Raw genomic sequence first — 16,661 nt, 5'->3', positions numbered from 1 at the left:
ATAGTTTTTACCTAAATTAGTTTGATTTCAGAACTGTGTACCAAGTATGAAAATACCCTCTAACATCTATGTGCCCTTATAGAGATGGGATTGTCTTATAAATGTGAATAAAACAGATTGCTCATACTCCTTAAATTTGTTGCCTCACAACGATATTTTGGTATATTTAGTCCAGAAGAAGAATCATCCACATCATCTAGTGATGAAGATGAGGAAGAGGATAAAGCTGGAGATGAGTTACTAGGGAAGGTTGTTTGTGTTTCCCTAAATATTGGAGACAAGAAGAAGGTCACTTGGGTTCCGGTTCTGGTAAGAACTATTATTTTAGAAGTTGTATGATAGTGTTTACATTCATTTAGCTCCATTTAAAAACCTATGCTTGATAGCAGCTGTTATGAATAGAAATCATAATGATAATGTGAACATGTTTCGGGAGGGAGGGGGGGGGGGGGGCAGTATTCCTTTATTCAACGAAGGCCTAAATGACTGTATTGAGGAGTAAAGGCTTGTCTTGCATTCAGAAAACTTTTTTTTAGCAATGAAATGTGCAGTTTTTTTTGTAACTATGGCAAGTAAATGTGTTTTTCTCCAATAGGTCGTATCACCAGACTGCCGTGATGACATAGCTATCAAGAAGGACTTTATTCTAGTGCGATCTTTTAACGATGGCAAATTGTAAGTAGAGTCATCATTTCCCGTGGAGCCGATGGATTATATACAGATTGTAACAACTTTTTTCATTTTAACAGCTTTTCTGTTGTAAAGACTGATATCCGAGACATTGGTGATGTCTCCTTTAAAAGTGACTGTATATTAAAGCCAGGTAAGAACAGTTTGTACTTTATATCAGGATACGCCATGAATGCATATGATGCTTTTTTTTTTTAAAGGACACGTCACAGAAGGGGAAATATAAAAACAATCAATCACAGAAAAAGACCATATACTTACTGACTCAAGAGGGCAGATAGCTGCATCCCCTCAGCATGCAGGTAGCAAAATGCCAAACGAGGGAGCTAATTACACCTGTGAGGGACACCTGATGAGACAGCCACTCTCATCAGCCTCTTAATATAGAGGGGGTAGCTGCTTGGTGTATACTCCCACACAGAATAGATACAAAGTGCCAAACCATTCTGATACATGTAGTGTACCATGCAGATCACGAACCTATTAACGACGCCATAATAGTTCGGAGGGACAGCCACTCTCACACAGCCTCTTAATATAGAGGGAGGTGGCTGCTTGGTGTATACTCCCATACAGAATAGATACAAAGTGCCAGACCATTCTGATACATGTAGTGCACCATGCAGACCACCAACCTATTAACGACGCCATAATAGTTCAGCCGGTTGCCCTGCACCTCTATAGGTGAACCACATTGGTACTGCCACCCTGGGCTCTCCCGGTGTTTTTAAAGCTGCACTGCATGTGAATAATCTATAATAAATGCAAGGTATTAGTTGGATTTTGGCCAAAATACATCAGCTCACTAACCGTGTCAAGGTTCCTTGCCTGTAGTGAGTCCCTACACTAATATAAATACGTCACAGAAGGGGAAATATAAAAACAATCACAGAAAATGACCATATACTTACTGACTCAGGAGGGCAGATAGCTACATCCCCTCAGCATGCAGGTAGCAAAATGCCAAATGAGGGAGCTTATTACACCTGTGAGGGACACCTGATGAGACAGCCACTCACATTTCGCTACCTGCATGCTGAGGGGATGCAGCTATCTGCCCTCCTGAGTCAGTAAGTATATGGTCATTTTCTGTGATTGTTTGTTTTTTTTAAAGGAAGTTTATCAGCTTCAACATGCTGAAATGTCCAGGCATCATGAAGAGCTGAGCAGACTGATATATAGTTTTATGAGGAAAATTTTATGATTCAGTATAATTTGTATTTTATTCATTTAAAGGGGTATTCTGGGTACAAAGTAACATTTTTTACATCACAATAAGTCAGTTTGTAACAGGTTCACTGTACCCAGACTAGCTACTTTCACGTGACCCTCCGATTGAAAAATATCTCCACTTCCTCTGACATCTTGTCCGGTTTTGCTACTTTTCCCCCTCTTCATAGCCTCCAGCATCCTGTGAGCAGTGCATGATGGGAGGACAGGAGTGGAAGCACTGCGCTGTATTGCTCATGTACAGTTCAGAGTGCCAGAAGCTCCTGTCTGTCTGCTTCAGCAGGTTGTCTGTCTCTGTGTGAGTGAGGTTGGTGCTGGTAAGTTGCAGGACCTGCCAGCTGTGGGCGGAGCTACAGTGCTGGAGGTAAACGAGCTCTATACTACTTGAAGTTGTAGGTAATGGCCTGTTCCTGTGCTTACTGTGAAAGCGACGCATGTAAACACAGATCAGCGGCTGGTCGGGATGAAGAAGGGAGTCCAGATCGATAGATAAAAGATACAGGTTCCTCCTACTTAGCTGTAGCTCCCAGATTTCAGCATTTTCGGAATCTCCATTTCTATCTCTTATCACTGGGAAACACAGCTTGAAGACCGTGGATATATAGTTTCTGCCACTAGGAGGCTGAAATAAAGTAGAAAAAAGTGTTAGCTCCTCCCACTTTGCTATATTTTCCTGCAGGCACAAAGCTAACTAGTTTTAGCTTAGTGTTTTTTAGGAGGCAAACCTATTTTGCTCGCCGGTCTTCAAGCACCTTTTTGGACTTGGGAAATAACAGGGAGGCAAGACTCTCCCTGTTACCCCACTGAGGCAGGTCAATAAATCGGAGCTAACCATTGTTAACTGCCTTAACTTCCGAAGAAAAGGAGGCACGTTTGTGTGTTAACTTGAACGTAACCCGACAGCCATAGGTTCCCCCCTACCCCTGTCACCAACTTACCAAGGTGGATGGAGGGTAAAAGGGGCCCTCCCGAGTGATATCCTAGCCTTGTCTCCCCTTCTCTGGAGCTGCGCCACTGGTGGGGGTCGCGGTGGGGAGCTGCGCCTGGATGCTTGCAATGCAGTGGCTCACGTTGTAGCACTGGGCAAGCTCCATTACTCCAGGCTTCGGGCTTGCTAGACTGCATCCACAGGACGGCGCTAGATGATGATGTGGAGGGGAAGACTTTTACCTGGCTCATGCTGCTTTGAATGGCACTCCCCATTGATCGGCTTGCCCCTTCATTTCCTGCTGTCCAGCAGAGCTCTCAGGACAGTGTGTGGTTCTGGGGCTTGTGGTTCCATGTTGAACAACTCACAAAATGCAGGGATCCACTCACTCTTCTTGACATCAGGATTGGCAGTTATCTCCACTCCACTGAGCAGTCCAGCATTGGGTAAGCTCTGCCTGGCGACTAGCTCCCCCATTTGTTAACAGTCCTGCAGTACCACTTGTAGTAGTGGTGCACTACAGTGTTTGGTTAGCAGTCCGTAGCATTGTTTTAGCTCCATGTCAGACACCAGAGTAGAAGACTCAAGACAGGGGTTGGCCAGAGCTACATTTTATGTGCTCTCACTGCAATATAAAATTTTCATGTGGACAGGTAGAATCGCTTTGTCCTAACTGTATTCATCACGTTATCTGGTCATAGATCCCACTAAGGGTAACCTTCCCTGTGCAGCCCTCTTAGATTGCCGAGTTTGAATGGGTGGTCGCCCTGTAACTGGCGGTTTCAGGCCTTACTCAGGTATCCATGGCGATTCTGGATAAGTTGGATCACTACCTCCTTCAGGGTTTCTCCTGTGGCAGGCCACGAAAGAGGTTTAGGTCTTCTCACTCAAGATGGCCATCCGGGTCTCCCACCTTGTCCTCCTGTTCAGTGCCTTTCAGAAGGCTCCCGGCTGCTATGACACCTGCACGGCTCCCCCGATCTCACCGTGGGGTGGGGGGGTGTGCGGGACCCCCGAACATCATGGGATTTAAATCAGGGGATTTAAATGCCGCTGTCAGAACTGACAGTGGCATTTAAAGGGTTAATAGCCGCAATCGGCCAAACGGTTATTGCCCGCGGGTGTCAGCTATAATAAACAACTGACGCCCGCGCTGTATGAAGAGAAGTCGCCCCGCGACCTCTCCATACATACCCCAATGCTCCAGGACGTAAATGTACGTCCTGGAGCGGGAAGGGGTTAAAACCATCTTAAATACTCACTGTCAGCAGTACATCCCCTACAGGAATTAAAGTGTTAGGAATAGAAGAAAACCATCGTGGCTAAATAAAGACATAAAGGGGACACTAAACTACAAAAAGAAAGTGTTTAAACCACCAAAACAAGAAGGCAGTGAAGAAAAACTAAAGGCCTATAGGGAAAAAAAATAAATCATGTGAAAAGCAGATAATAGCACCAAAGGTGGAGACAGAGACTCATTGCCAAACTAACCATAAACTGTTCTACTGCCATGTAAATAGTAAAAAGATTAATACTGAAAGAATTGGCCCTTTAAAAATTTTGGATGGCGAGGAGAAGAAAGCAAATCTACTAAGTAGTTTTTTTTCTCCAGTGTATTCACTGAGGAAAATGAAATGGCAGGTGAAATGCAAAGTGATAAAGTAAACTTGCCATTAAATGTCACCATTTCAACCTAATGGGAAGTGCAGATTGAAATAGACAAATCGCTGGATCCCGATAGCATACACCCCTGTGTTCTATGGAAATTAAGTTATTTAGATAAATCATTTTTTTATATTTAAGGACTTTATAGTGACTAGGTCTGTTCCACTCGATTGGCACATTGCAAATGTGGTGCCAGTATTCAAAAAGAATTCACTATGTGAACCTGAAAATCATGCGATCACGTTGAATCCAAGATGGTGACTTTTAAAATTGACATCATTTTGGTGACATAGCCTAATAGGTTTCCCCTTGCAAAATGGAATTACCACTTCCATTCTATATGGGTGTATGCAGACTTTTGAGATGCCCTGTATATCAGGGATTATTACAGAGATCTCTCCCACTATCAAAATGCTAATGATGACCTGTCTGTCCATGCATACATGCGTGTGTGAGTTACATGCTCTGTGCCCTGATCACATGACCTTAAATTTATAATCACCACAGCACCTTCAAAATAACCCCAATACCGGATCCTCTGGGGGAGGCAGATTCTGCACAGCCGTGAAGAGAATGAACTCTTCTCTCTCCAAACAACAAATAGAAACGCACACGACAGCAGAAGGGCTTTGAAGTAAAACAACTTGCCTTTATTCTATCTTAAAATGTTGCATATTGCGACGTTTTGGCCACCTAGTAGCCTTTATCAAGCTTGATATAGGCTACTAGGTGGCCGAAACGTCGCAGTATGCAACATTTTAAGATGGAATAAAGGCAAGTTGTTTTACTTCAAAGCTGTTCTGCTGCCGTGTGCGTTTCTATTTGCTGATCACATGACCTGACATTATCAAAGGTCCTTCATCCCAAATGAGAAACATGCTCCTTCCCCTGATAACAAGACGGTGACGTCCTGAAAGCACACTGCTGCTGTCCGGCTAGGTGTTTGTTAGTATTCCATAACAACTGAGGCAGCGGGGGTTTGTAGGGGATGGATTACTAACGAACACCTACAGCAATCGTGTGCTTACAGGATCTGTGATGATGTCACCATCATATGATCAGTCATCTGTGTGGGAGGAGTCCGCGGTCACATGACCAGGGGGTGATCAGTATGTGCAGGACTCTGCTGTGCTGCTTTTGATCTTTGTTGTATGAAGAATATATGTAGCAGAGATGTATGGGATGTACATGTAGCAGTGCTGTGTGGGTGTGACATGCATGTAGCAGAGCTGTGTAGCTCATTGTGCCACCAGAAACACTGGTACTATATAATTTTCTAATAATTACTAGTATTTTATAAACAAGGGAATCAGTGAGACAGACAAATCAATGTTCTTATGTCTAAATGAAACATTAAGGGGACAAGTTACAGCCCTAAGAAATAATCTGTCATTAATCTAGTACAGTGTTTCCAAACTCCAGTCCTCACGGACCCCAACAGGTCATGTTTTCAGGATATCCTATAGAGAGAACACCTATGGCAATGTCTGAGGTGAAGACCATAATTACATCACCTGTGCAATACTGAGGAAATCCTAAAAACCTGATCTGTTGGGAGTCCATGAGGACAGGAGTTGGGAAACACTGGTCTAGTCAATTTATACCCAGGACTGCGACTGTAACAAGGGGTCGCCCTCTGCGTCTAGAGGAAAGAAGGTTTCTACACAGGCATAGAAGGGGGTTCTTTACTGTAAGAACAGTGAGACTATTGAACTCTCTGCCTGAGGATGTGGTGATGGTGAACTCGATAAGAGTTTGAGAGGCCTGGACATCTTTTTTGAGTGTTACAATATTACATGTTATATCACTGATTACTTCAGAAGGGTCGGTGATCCAGGGATTAGTCGGATTGACAAAATTGGGGTTGGGAAGGAATTGTTTGTCCTAAAATGAGGAAAATTGGCTTCTACCTCATTGGGCTTTAACCTTGCTCTGGAACAACATTGGGGGTTAATAGGCTGAGCAAGATGGACATGTGTCTTTTTTTCAGCCTTACATACATGTTACTATATTAAAAGACTGACCAGAATAGTCAGTTGAAAGAACTTTGTTTTTATCATTGAGAATGCAGTTAATGCATTCCCGTAGTCCATACGTAATTTGGCCAAATATAAGTAATGTGATTTAAATAACAAAAAAAGCAATATTCACCTGTTCCTTCTGTCGTCACTCCAGTGATTCTCACAGGTCTTTGTTCACTTGCCAGCATTTATGACATTCGTTTATACCCACTTGACTGCAGTCCAATAACAGTCTTTGGAAGTTTCTTACCCTGTAGTGTTGAGGCCAGTGATTGGCTACTTTGGATATGTGGTTATAAGGGCATGTTATTGCTGCATCCAAATAAACAAAGACAAGTCGGGATCCACCGGACTCCACTGGTATTTGAGCAGTGCCAGTCCATTTAACAAATGCGTATTGCTTAAAGGGGTTGTCCCGCGCCGAAACGGGTTTTTTTTTTTTTCAAACACCCCCCCCCCCCGTTCGGCGCGAGACAACCCCGATGCAGGGACTTAAAAAAAAAACAGCACAGCGCTTACCTTAATCCCCGCGCTCCGGTGACTTCTATACTTACCAGTGAAGATGGCCGCCGGCATCTTCTCCCTCCGTGGACCGCAGCTCTTCTGTGCGGTCCATTGCCGATTCCAGCCTCCTGATTGGCTGGAATCGGCACTGGCGGGGCGGAGCTACACGGAGCTACACGGAGCCCCATTGAGAACAGAAGAAGACCGGGACTGCGCAAGCGCGGCTAATTTTGCCATTAGACGGCGAAAATTAGTCGGCTCCATGGAGACGAGGACGCCAGCAACGGAACAGGTAAGTGAAAAACTTTTTATAACTTCTGTATGGCTCATAATTAATGCACAATGTACATTACAAAGTGCATTAATATGGCCATACAGAAGTGTATAGACCCACTTGCTGCCGCGGGACAACCCCTTTAATTTATTGTTTTATCACATTGCCTGCTTTTGAACACATTTTTTATGGACTTGGAAAACTCCTTTAAAAGAGGTTATTTAACCTTTTAAAATAGATGGCCAGTCCTTAGGATAAGCCATCAATATCTAATTGATGGGGGTTCACCACTCGGGATCCTTGACGATCAGTTAATTAAAGCGGCTGCAGCACTTGGGTAAGCTCTCAAGCCTCTAAGTACGAAACAGCTGTTATAAATAATATGGTGTTCGTGAGGATAGGCCATCAATTTTAAAAAGTGTGATAACCTGTTGAACATCTGTATTTACATTTTTTAAAAACTTGCTATCTTTCTAGAGAATGAGTCAAAAACGTTTTTTGAGTTCCTGCCAGAATGTTTTCTCTTGGTTTATCCATGTGATACCTGTTGTGTTGTATACAGAGGTTTTGGAAATGTGTCAATCATTTAAATTGGTGTTTCTATTGTTAAGCTCTGGACTATGCCAAGGAATTCATAAGAACTAAAGCTATACCTGCTAACTGGAAGGTTGAGGTAAAGGAAGAAAGCTCAGGTAGCGAAACAGAAGATGAGGAGACCAAGTATGATCAAGATGTCAACAGTAGTGAAGATGAGGCAAGTGTTTGTACATTTTTTCCTGTTTTGTTTAGGTATTTTACTAGATATTGAAGTTTGTCTCTGCTAAAATTAACAACTTTGTTTTTTGATTAAAATATGCAACTGTGTGTTGGAGTGGACAGTTTCAGTAACACAACCAGTGTTGCATCAGTCCATTTCTGCTTACAGTGTGAAGACTGTATTTCCTAAAAATGCAAATTACCAGAGCAAGCTGTGTACAGATATTGATTTAATGAGAAAGGTTTGGAAAGTTCACCCCTTAGGGTACCCAGAGACTTGCGTTTTTTATCTGGTGCTTTTTTGCGATCCTTTTTTTACACATGTCTTTCTACTTTGCCTCTTTTTTTTCAATAGAGACACCTATGGATAATTGCCTGAAAATAAACTAAACCTAGAACATGTGATTTGCAAAAAAAAAACCAATGCGCCCAAAATAAGAAAAAAAAATGCTACTACAAAAAGTGCAATGTTTGTTGGGCTTTTCAAATTTTACTTTTGACCCACAGCAAATATTTGAACACAACACTGTGTTAAAACGCCAAAAAATTTGATGTTTTTGCAAAAACGCCTGTGTGAAACCTGCCTAAAGGGGCTTTTCAAGACTTTTTGGGCTGAAATTGCAAAGAAAAAAAAATTTACTTGTTAAATGGTCCCCTGGTCAAGTGCAGCCACGCTTGTCTGGGTCACTCGAGTCTTGGAAGCTCCTTACATGCTATTCATTGTTCACGTGCTGCAACCAAAGCCTGCTGTTTTGGGCCATATTGCCAGTGATTGTTGAACAACACAGCTCAGGGTGACTCTGTTGAACTAATGGGCCATTTAAGAGGAGAATATTGCTTATATGTATTTTTTATTGCAGCCTATTGCCTACGCATATTTATTTTTTTTGGGGGGGGGGCGAGGGGGTCTTAAAAAAAAAGCATTTTAAGGCCTCATACATATCAGCATCAGAGGCTTCTATTGGAGCCTCCAGACAAAATAGAGCTGCCTGCCGTACTGTGTCGTCCTAGAAAATGCCAACTGCATAATGGCAGCCAGGTAGCACAGATTATGATCAGGGGATTCTGTCTATTGCTGATTGGGTCTGGTGTGTGCTGAAATGGCTCTTCCGGTTTTGCCATTGTTCAGCTCCTTCAACCTGTAGAATTGTGAGTTAGAATTGGACTAGTATTGCACTGAACTTTAAGCAGTAACTACAGAATAAGCAGTACTGTGTATTTACATAGTTGCCCAAATACTTTTGTAGATTGATCGTGTGATTTGTACAATGTTATAATGTGTTTAACCAACTAAATATGGAGAGTGCAAGGTGTGCACTCCTCCCCCAACATCCCTCAGGAGCTATGTCTGAACCGTTTTCGATGCTGATGATCAAAGTAGAGCCACTGACAAACTGGACTCCTTTTCCTGCAAAGTTTAGCAAGATGACTGAAGCAGCTTTACAGCACTCCTAAAATCCAGTTCCATACGTAACAGCTACCATTGTAAATTCCTGCTAGCTTAGCCCTCTTAGGAGAATCATGAAGTTAGTCACTCATTATAGATGCACTTTTAAATGAACTATTTTCTATTTCTCTTAAAAATGAAAACTTGAAAAATAAGAAATCAGCGTAGTCACTAAAAGTTGGGAGATTGTGTGCCTTGTCAGACTGTTAATAGAAAGTCGGAAGGTGAAGTACAATTATACATAAACCCACCTGACCTACAATCCAGTAATGGGTTTAGAGCGTAGAGTGATGGACTTCGGCCAGAGAGTTATTGTTGAGAGGTCCTATTTCCCATGTGATCACTCTTCCCATACCCATGATGGTCACATTACAGGAATATTGCCCTTCATTTGATACCTGAAGAGGCTGATAAGTGGTCCCCTCATACTCCGTTGTGGCATAATATGCACTTTGCACATCTGCAGTACTTTCCTGAGTCCTCGTTCTGGCAGCATTATGGGGTTAGCATAGATATTGTGGCTGAAAGTAGCTTTTTTTTACCTTTCAGCAATTAAAACCGAATTTCAATCTGCCTAATCATTTGTTTTTAGGTTCTCTCAGCTCTGACATGCTGTTAGGGCCCAGTGGTCTGACTATTCCCTTTACCTTGAGGGTTTGGCTCACATGTCCAACCTCTTGAAACCACTCTCTAGCTTCTATAGACATTTAACGTAGAGTTTTGTTCCATTAACCCCTTGAGTGGCACGCCCAGAAAATTTCCGGGACGAGCTCCACTGCTCATAGCAACATAGCCCGGAAGATTTCCAGGCTATGTATCACTATGGGAGCTGCAGAGCACAATGCCACAAGCTGTGACAGTGTGCTCTGCCTGCACAGACCCACAGAGAACAAAGCAAGGGCTTTGAAAAACCAGCAGAAGATATTGCCGATATGTCGGCAATCTCCTGCTTTGTTTACAGGTTGCCATAGAGACCATCGGCTTGTCAGAAGCAAGCCGATGGTCTCTGTGGCAGGGAGAGCTGGTTGTTAGCTGTCAGAGGACAGCTAGGTACCAGCTCTTACAGCAGAGATCAGAGAAAACCTCCGATCTCTGCTGTGTTAACCCCTTACATGCTGCAGTCTATGTGACTGCAGCATGTAAAGGGCTGTCACTGCAGCATGTAAAGGGCTGTCACCATCGGACCCCCGGAATGTGATCAGGGGTCCTGATGGGTCCCTGTGGAAGTCCCCTAAAGGGACAAAAAAAAAAAAAGTTAAAAAAAAAAAAGTTAAAAAATTATTAAAAAAATTATAAAAACACTTGTCTCCCTTTACTTTGTAAAAAATCAAAAATACAATCACATGTGGTATCCATGCGTCGTAATGACCCAGAGAAGGAAGTTAATGCATTATTTAACCCCTTAATGACATGGCCTCTTTTTTTTCTTTTTTCCCCATTTCTGTTTTTCCTCCCTCCTGTTTAAAAAATCACAACTTGTCCCGTAAAAAACAAGCCCTTATATGGCCGTGTCAATGGAAAAATGAAAAAGTTATGGCTCTTGAGACGCAACTGCAAAATTAGTTGAAATTCAATGATTAGACCATTTTAAAAAACCTGCCCTGGTGGGCACGACAGGGTGGTAGGAAACCCGCCACTCAAGGGGTTAAGAGCCCTTTAGCAATGAGAACTTAATATCCCAGACCCGGACTCAGATTATGGGGAAGATCTACTGGCTAGCCCTGGTTCTCCCTTAGTCAGCACTAGAGATAAATTAATACAAGTGAAATTTATACACAGGATCTACTACACTCCTTTTCTATTACAGGCTATGGGTTTGTCTCCTCTACGGATTGCCTGAGATGCTCGATGGGCGTGGGTACGGTTATGCACATGTTCTGGGAGTACAGTGTTTTGCGGGACTACTGGCGTGATGTTCTTGAGTTAGTCCCACCTGGGCACGCCCAGGATTTTGCATCCCAAGGTGTGTCTCTTTGGACTTGTGGACGACATTCCGGTGGATGCGGCAACCTGTACTTTTGCATAAATTACAGTTTTTTTTATACTGCAAAAGCAATACTGATTAATTGGAAAGCACTAAGAAACCTACCAAAAATGCTTGGGTACGTGACGTTAACAATGTAGTGTCCATATACACTCTGAGAAAAAAAAATCAAGCACCTAGAAAGAATTGTCATTTTGCTGCAAAACGTGGCATGCAGTTACATATCAGTCAGATATGCAAATGAATAGAGATGTGATGTTACTAGATGAACAGTTTTAAGAGTGCTTGGTCTGGGTGAGAATGTGTGCAAGTGGGTAAGTAACTGGTCAGTGATAGAAAGCAGAGGGTGTTTATTAATGGTGCATACTCTGATTGGGTCACCATTACTAGGGGGGTGCAACAAGGGTCTGTTTTGGGTCTTATTCTTTGTAATATGTTTATTAATGACCTGATAGAAGGATTGCGCAGTAAAATATCGATATTTGCAGATGACACAAAACTATGCAAGGAGATTGCAAGAATATCTGGATAAGTTGGGGGCAGAAAAATGGCAAATGAGGTTTAACACTGATAAATATAATTTTCCACACATGAGCAAGGAAATACATGTCACCATTACATACTAAAGGGGATACCACTGGGAAACACTGACATGGAAAAGGACATGGAGATTTTAGTTAACTGTAAGCTTAACTGCAGCAACCTGTGTCAGGCAGCTGTTGCCAAGGCAAATAGGATCATGGGGTGCATCAAAAGCGGTGTAATGGCAAAAGACTAGGAATATTGTGGGTAGTTTGGGGTATTGGTGCTTAAAAAGGACATATCAGAGCTTTAGTGGGTTCAAAGGAAGGCAACTAAAGAAATAAATAAAATGGACGGACTACAGTACCCAGAGAGGTTATCAAATTGGGATTTAGTTTAGTAAAAAGACAGTTGAGGGGCAACCTAATAACTATGTGTATCAGGGGACAATACAGAGATCTCTCCCATGATCTGTTTATGCCCAGGACTGTGACAGTAACAAGGGAGCATCCTCTACATCTAGAGGAAAGAAGGTTTCCACACCAACATATAAGGAGGTTGGGTGTTCTTTACTGTAGGAGCAGTGAAACTATGGAACTCTCTGCCAGAGGTCATGGTGATGATAAATTCAATAAAAGAGTACAAGAGGGGCCTGAAAAACCTTTCTTGAGCAATACAATATTATATGTTACAAACACTAATAACTTAAAAAGGGTCGGTGATTTGGGGATTATTGCAATTGCCAGATTGAAGTCAGAAATGAATTTTTTTCCCTTAACCGTGCGGGTACTTCCCGCAATAGGGCGTAAACTTACGTCTTGGAGATAGCGCGGGATCACATATGATCCTGCGCTATCCTGGAGCCGGCTGTCGGTCACAGCCGGCGTCCCGCTGCAACAGCGGGGGGGCATTGGAGAGGCGCCCCCCACGCTGTTAACCCCTTTCCTGCCGCGATCTAAGTAGATTGCGGCAGGGAAAGAGTTCACAGAGGGAGCGCGCTCCCTCTGTGTCTCCAGCCCGGCTCTTGCGAGCCCGGCTGGTTGCTATGGCAACAGGACGCCGGTATCCGGCGTCCTGTACTGCCATAGCCTATGATCGCTATAGTAAGCGATAAGGCATGGCAGGGAAAAAGCCTTGCCATGCATTATCGCAGCGATCTGAAGTGTAACAGTAAAAGTCCCTCAGAGGGACACAAGTGTTGTAAAAAAAAAAGAAGAGAAAAATAAAGTTAAAAAAATAAAAATGTAAAAAAACCCTTTTTTATGCTTTTTCTCATATTAGCATAAAAAAATGTAAACAATTAAAAACGCCACATATTTGGTATCAATGCGTCCGTAATGACGCGTACAATACATTGAACACGCTTTTTATCCTGCAGGGCAAAAATCGTAAAAGAAATGTGACAAAAAAAACCCGATCTACCCCAAAATGGTACCAATAAAAAATACAGCTCGTCTCGCAAAAAATAAGCCCTCACAGAGCTCCATCCATGGAAAAATAAAAAAGTTATAGCACTTTGAATGCAGTGAGTTTAGAAAAAAATTATAATTTCCAAAAAAAGGGGTTTTATTGTGGAAAAGTGAAAAAACCTAAAAAAATAAATAAAAAAATTTGGTATCGTTGTAACCATATCGACCAGCAGAAAAAAATGTGTTGTATCATTTATGTTGCATAATTAACGCTCTAAAAAAAAATAAATCTATGGCAGAATTGATGCGTTTTCTCTTCCTACGATCATAAAAAAAATAATAAAAGTTTTACAATGTAGTCTATGTACCAAAAAAAATCTACAGTTCACCACGCAAAAAACAAGCCCTTATATGGCCGCATCGACGGAAAACTAAAAAGGTGGCTTTTGAAAAATGGAGATGGAAAAATACCAAAAATCGCTTGGTCCTCAACGCCAAAATAGGCCATGTCATTAAGGGGTTAAGGAGAAAAATTGGCTTCTACCTCATTGGCATTTTTGGGGTTTTTATTGCCATCCTCTGGATCAACATTTGGGGGGTAATAGGCTGAGCTAGATGGACATATGTCTTTCTTCGGCCTTACATACTATGATCCAAAAGTGGTTTTACCCCATGGCCTATAAAAAGGCTCTTAGAGGCTACTTGTGTGTAGTGGACCTCTTATTCCGCTTGTTTATAGATTGTTGACTACTAGACATGACGCTATAACGCAATCAAAGAGATTTCACCCAGTTAACCAAGTTTGAGAGGCGGCACATTACTGGAATGCGAGAAGCTGGATGGTCGTATCGACAAATTGTCTGACATTTGGGCCATTCTGACCAGAATGTGAGGAGGTATTGGGACCAGTGAGGGCACACACACAAGGTGACTGAAATCAGGTTGCCCTCAACAGACCACCAGTAGAGAGGATCAGCAAGCATGAGTAGCTTCTATTCTTTTGTGGTCTATGATCCAGAGAAAGGTGTCCCCATCGTTACTGGCTCCTGTGTCTGTCGGAATCATTTCCAGGTGCGTGGCTGAAGGACATTTGATCTTAAGTTACCCATTGTGTGTTCAGCCTTTGTCACCCACCATCGCCTCCATTTGCAATGGTGTCGTGAACAAAGAAACTGGACTGCTACGGAGTGGAACCGGGTCGTCTTCAGTGACAAATCCAGGTTTAGTTTGGTCACTAACGACGGCCATGTTCTTGTCTGGGGACCTAGGGATGAACTCCTCATTCCTGCCTTTGCTGTGAAGCTGCACACTGCCCCCACTGCTGGTGTGATGGTCTGGGGGGGACATCACATACGACAGTCGGTCACCCCTAGTAGTGGTACAAGCGATATGTTCAGGACATCCTGCAGCCACATGTATTCCTCTCATGGCGGCTTCCAAGAGGCCTTTCTTAGCAGGATAATACTCGGCCGCACACACAAGGGTTTTAAAAGAAAGCCTCCACAACATTGCCAATAAATAATCCTTTTGCGCTGATATTGTAATCACTTATTTCAACGTTACAATCACACATAGAAAATTTCATTCCATTTTGACAACTTCTTCTAGGAAAGGGATTGTTTTTTTTGACAAGGAGTGTACAGGTTGACTTATATAGCCCATGTTCTTCCAAATTCGAAAATTATTGGGGCCATTAGGTAGATTGTCCTAATACAGTATTAGATGCATCTGATTAGTCTATTCTGTTCAGGTATTCTCTTTTTATGCAGCTTTTGCTCCTCGTTTTGTATAACAGTTGTGCTCTGTGTGTGGGGTGTTCTTTGGTTTTGTTCACCCTTTTTTGGTTCCCCAGTTGGGAATTGTTGCTTTTTTTTTGATTTCTATAAAATCAAAACAGCTATTGTACTCCTTTCATATACTGTATATGCATATCCTTAGTTTGCTGCATCAAATCTACAACAAGATATCTTTATTTTTTAATTATATGTTTGTATCCATTTGCTTCTCCTTGATTTTGTATGTTTATCTCTAGTCTTTACAATTCCAATGTATAATTTGCCCAGTAAATGTTCCTTAAAAAAAAAAATAATTTTTATATATATATATATATATATATATATATATATATATATATATATAATTTTATTCTCTTACATCTGTAGATGCATGTTGAAAATCTAGTTTGCATCTCACCCGCTGCCAGTAAAGTCTTATAATGCACACAACCGTACTTTCAAACCATGTGCTATCGGAACATGTTGCAATTCGCACATCATTTTTTTCACACAGACACAGCACGCATTATTATGATCCAAATTGTAGGTGAGACTTGTCAATTCAAGGCAAATTGGACGCAAAAAGAAAACCGACAGCACACAGACGCCATCAATGCGCCATCTATATTTCACAAATCCTGTTGCTAAGAGATGAAGAAAAAAATGAACTGAGACCCATTTCAGTAGATTTTTTGCTCTTGCTGACCTGAAAGACGGATGACATACAGAAGTAGAAAATAGACACATGACCCACATATGGAAGTGCCCCAGGATTGAAAAAAAAACTACTTTTTTTTGTGGTTGCAACATGAGTAGAGTTGAGCGAACATACTCTGCCGAGCTTGATGCTCTTTCGAGCATTAGCGTACTCGATGGTGCCCATTACTCGAATGAGCATCAAGCCGTGTTCGACCCCGACCCAGTTTTTGAATCCTCCCCGACGTGACGTGTCTGTTTTGGCCGCGCCGCAGCGCGTGTCATTGGAAAATTTTGGGGCTGGCTGGAGAGAACGAACCTAGGAAGGAAAAAAAAAAGTTCGGCACCCGGCGTCCCACATACAAAAATGCTCGAGTCTCCAATTGTAGTCAATGGGGTTCGTTACTCGAGTAGAGCTCTCGAATTTTACGAAAAGTTCGACACGAATAACACGAACTCGAGCATTTGGATGCTCGCTCATCTCTAAACATGAGTTTTAAAGAGACACTAACTTTTCTTACAACCTCTACTCATCTACTAGCTAGTATTAGTCTCATCATTTTTGTAATATACTTGCATTAAAAATTTTACTTTACCACAGTAAATCATGTTTGAAGTGGCTGCTACTTGTGATCTCCCAACTTCTCTGCAATCTACTATCTGCCGTTAGATACAGAGCTTCTGTAGTAACAAGGACATTTATATGAGAATACTAAATCCAAGTGGGCTAAAGGACCGGGAAAATACTCAGTATAACTTG

The 16,661-nt window shown here is 42.1% G+C and overlaps 1 protein-coding gene across 3 annotated transcripts in view; it reads left to right on the top strand.

The window, feature by feature from the left end:
- ARID4B (AT-rich interaction domain 4B) overlaps nt 1–16,661 on the top strand; it is a 258,458-nt gene that overhangs the window by 179,093 nt on the left and 62,704 nt on the right. For all 3 annotated transcript variants that reach the window (XM_066596005.1, XM_066596006.1, XM_066596004.1), the window contains exons 8-11: nt 171–309; nt 596–675; nt 750–823; nt 7,924–8,066. In XM_066596005.1, coding sequence (XP_066452102.1) covers nt 171–309; nt 596–675; nt 750–823; nt 7,924–8,066 — 436 coding nt within the window. The remainder of the gene's footprint in view (nt 1–170; nt 310–595; nt 676–749; nt 824–7,923; nt 8,067–16,661) is intronic.

This window comes from Eleutherodactylus coqui, chromosome 3 (assembly GCF_035609145.1).
Source record: "Eleutherodactylus coqui strain aEleCoq1 chromosome 3, aEleCoq1.hap1, whole genome shotgun sequence".
NCBI lineage: Eukaryota > Metazoa > Chordata > Amphibia > Anura > Eleutherodactylidae > Eleutherodactylus > Eleutherodactylus coqui.
This window is presented reverse-complemented; position numbering and strand designations above follow the sequence as displayed.